Raw genomic sequence first — 3,482 nt, forward strand, 5'->3', positions numbered from 1 at the left:
GTCTCCCTAAAACCATCAGCTCAGGTATATGGCACTGTATGAGTGTCCACTGATGGTTGTCACCTGAATCGTTCATCACCATGTGGCTTGAAACTTATAATCCATTTCCTGTAGAGCACAGCAAACTCCAATAAGTTTAATTACCAACTCGCAGTTCCGAGTGTCAGCACGTCCAGCTCTCTGATCCGCACCTCCTGTGGCTAAAAATACGGTATCCCTCCTGCAGGGTTCTCAAAGTTCAAGTCCTCTTTCAAATGAACGTGGTCGTGGCTGAATTCAGAATTTTGCTGTACCTGGCTGCTGGTCACCTAAAGGCTGCTTGTGTTCCTTACTTTGTTACCCTTGTGGTGTCAAGCCAGCAGTTCTCATGGCCCAAGCCTCTCCTGTCAATAAGACCAAGGCTCTTGTAAGGACTCAAGGCTCTTGTAAGGACTCACTTGGCTGCTCACTGTGGCATTCCTTCACAGCAGGGCACTTCAGTAACTGAATGACCAGGAGGGGCCATATGTGTGAGGCGGCAGGCATCTGAGGGCAATCCGAGGTACACCCTCCTGGAAGATTACTTCCTATGCCATTGGATGTTCCCCAAGCAGTTCTGGGGGGGCGGAAACCATCAAGCTATATCTACATTTAAGTGGTATTCCACTTTAAGACAGTTCTTCCAGCCATACAGCCAAAAGGAGCATGAACATGGGGCTTCAGGAGGCAGAAAATGGATCAGGAGGATCAGGAGATCAAAGCTACATCGCGAATTCCAGGCCAGCCTGGGCTGAATGAGATCCTTTCTCAAATGCTGGGATTGTAAGTGGCCACATCTCCCACAGTTCTTTATTTGGCGGCAAGCTTTCACTATTAAGACCTGGCTAAGAGCACTGGCTGCTCTTCCAGAGGACCCGGGTTCAATTGCCAGCACCCACACGGCGGCTCACAACTGTAACTCCAGTTCTAGGGGACCTGACACCCTCACCCAGACATATGTGCAGGCAAAACGCCAATGAACATAAAAAATAAATTACTAAAAGATATGGCAGGCAGTCTTGAACTCGCTGTGGACTAGGCTGGCCTCAACCTGACCCTCTTTTTATTTATTCTGAGATAGGATCTCACTAGGTAGTCCTTGAGCTTGCTGTGTAGACTAGGCTGGCCTTGAATTTACAGAGATTCACCTGCCTCAGTCTCCTGAGTGCTGTGATGAGTGTTACAACGCCCAGCTAAAAGACTTGTCTACTTACTCTTCAGAGGTTTCCCTTCCTCTATCCGTTAGCACTCTGCCAAAGAAAGAGACTCAGTCAAATTTCCTCACAACCAATCCTTGAGGGTACAGCAGGAACTAACACCACACAACCTAGACCTGAGGAGCCTAATGGCGGCGGGGCCACGCCCACCTCTTGAGGGCAGCCAATCAGAACTGGAGATGCTCTTCCATTGTGAAGAGTGGCCTTAGACCGCACAGTTCTTAGGATTCTTGGTAGAGCCTCGGGAAGCGCGGTGGGTCTGGGTCTCTGCTTTCAAGACACCAGGATCTGTCTTTGCATGAAAAGATCATGGCTACAGCCCCACCAGGTGACCCTGCAGAGCCAGCAGCTCCCAAAAATAAAAGGCAACTAGACCGTCCACAGACTGAGGAAGAACTAGCGTTTTATGCTCGGAATCACTTTATCATGACGATCTTTGCAGTGATTCTTTTCCCACCCTTTGGATTGGCAGCCCTCTACTTCAGCCGCCAGGTAAAACTATTCCCCAGACACTGTTCATCCTGTCCTCTGCTGGTCTCAGGTCGGGCTCCCCCCGCCCCCCCCCGCAGTGGCTACAGGGTTCCAATCCTTCCTCCAAGAGCTTCTAGCCTGAGAAACCCATACCCATGCTCCCACCCTTACAGACCGACGAGGCCAATAAGTGCAGCGACTGGGAAGGCGCGTATACCAACTCAACTCGAACTATATGGATGGTTGTATTCGCCATTCTCATGGGTTTAGCCCTCATCTACACATATGTCCTACTTATATGACGGCTAGACCCAGCATCCACGGGCTGCACTCCCCAACAGACACGCCCACTTAGACACAGACCAGCCACCAAGAAGAATCTTCAAGGATGTCTGAAGCTATCCTTTAGCCAGGAAACCCACGAACCAAAAAAATTCAACACCCAAGCAACCCTCCAGCCCAAGAAGCCCCGAGGCCACCTACCAGCATACCAACTCACTGTTATTTGGCCTCCACAGCTGTCTCCACCCATCTTGAAGGCCCACACTCAAGTCCTAAATCTGCGTAAGCCCCTGAGCTGCTCTTTCCTGAAAAGAAAAAAAAATCATATTTCTTAGCCCAATAAAACTAAAGGGAATATTCTGGCTTAGAATGTGTTTCTAGATGTTTTTCTGGTCAATAGTGGTTTCCCTGGGGCTGTGTTTGCTGAGGTCCTGTGAAACTCAGAATGCAATAATGATACCAGACACTGGGGCACACATCTATAATCCCAGAATTCAGAAAAAGAGACAGGAGGATTAGAAGTTCAAGGCCAGCCTGGGCTACATAGTGAGTTAAAGACCAGCCCTAGCACACATGAGACCCTGACTCAGACTAACAAAAACCAAAACAATAAACAATGTCATAATGGTGAAACCCACAGCCATGAAAATGGGGACTCTGTGGATTTTCACCCACTCAGCACCAAGATACTGATAAATCTGCATACCCTGAGGGCTGGGGAGAGGGCTGGAGTGTTTAAAAGCATCCGCTGGACAATTCTGATGAACAGGGTTCAGTCTGGATGCAGTGGGTCATATTGGTAATCCCACACTCCCATGATGAGATGGGAGGCAGAGGCAGGCTGGACGCTCGTGGGCTAGCCTGGAGTACATTGCCTACTGGTAAAAACAAGAACGATGTTGCCTTACAAGGTGAAAGGTGAGGATCGAATCTCAAAAGTTGCCCTCTGAGCTCCATACGTACGCACACGCATGTGTATGCACACAGACACAGTCATTTTAAAATTGATTATTTTTTGTTGTTTCTTTGGTTTTGGTTCTGGTTTTTTGAGACAGGGTTTCTCTGTAGCTTTGGAGCCTGTCCTGGAACTAGCTCTTGTAGACCAGGCTGGCTTTGAACTCACAGAGATCTGCCTGCCTCTGCCCCCTGAGTGCTGGGATTAAAGGCGTGCACCATCACCTGGCTAATATCTTTGATTTCTTGGAGCTGCTTTCTTTGCAAAGCATACATACTAATTACTAAGGTGGGAGAAATCTGAATGAATGCCTGATTTCTCATGACTTCCCTTTCAAGTAGAGGTGCTAGGCTTCTGGTGTCTCAGAGCAGGAAAAGAAAGCAGAAACCTTGCCAGGCGGCATGTCACACGTCTTTAACCCCAGCACTCAGGAGGCAGAAGCAGGTGGATCTCTGTGAGTCTGAGGCCTGCGGGGGCTACATAGTGAGTTCTGGGATAGCCAGAGCTGCATAGTGAGACCATGTCTCAAAAACAAGCAG

The 3,482-nt window shown here is 48.9% G+C and overlaps 2 protein-coding genes across 2 annotated transcripts in view; one reads left to right on the forward strand and one right to left on the reverse strand.

Moving 5' to 3' along the window:
* LOC113457658 (zinc finger protein 420-like) overlaps positions 1-3,482 on the reverse strand; it is a 1,205,902-nt gene that overhangs the window by 676,110 nt on the left and 526,310 nt on the right. The gene's annotated exons all lie outside the window — the stretch shown is intronic.
* LOC113457661 (transmembrane protein PMIS2-like) lies at positions 1,447-2,358 on the forward strand. Its single transcript, XM_026786304.1, has 2 exons — positions 1,447-1,727; positions 1,880-2,358. The coding sequence occupies exons 1-2, from the start codon at positions 1,545-1,547 to the stop codon at positions 2,006-2,008; spliced, it is 312 nt and encodes a 103-aa protein (XP_026642105.1). The 5' UTR covers positions 1,447-1,544; the 3' UTR covers positions 2,009-2,358.

Source organism: Microtus ochrogaster, linkage group LG4 (genome assembly GCF_000317375.1).
Source record: "Microtus ochrogaster isolate Prairie Vole_2 linkage group LG4, MicOch1.0, whole genome shotgun sequence".
Lineage (NCBI taxonomy): Eukaryota > Metazoa > Chordata > Mammalia > Rodentia > Cricetidae > Microtus > Microtus ochrogaster.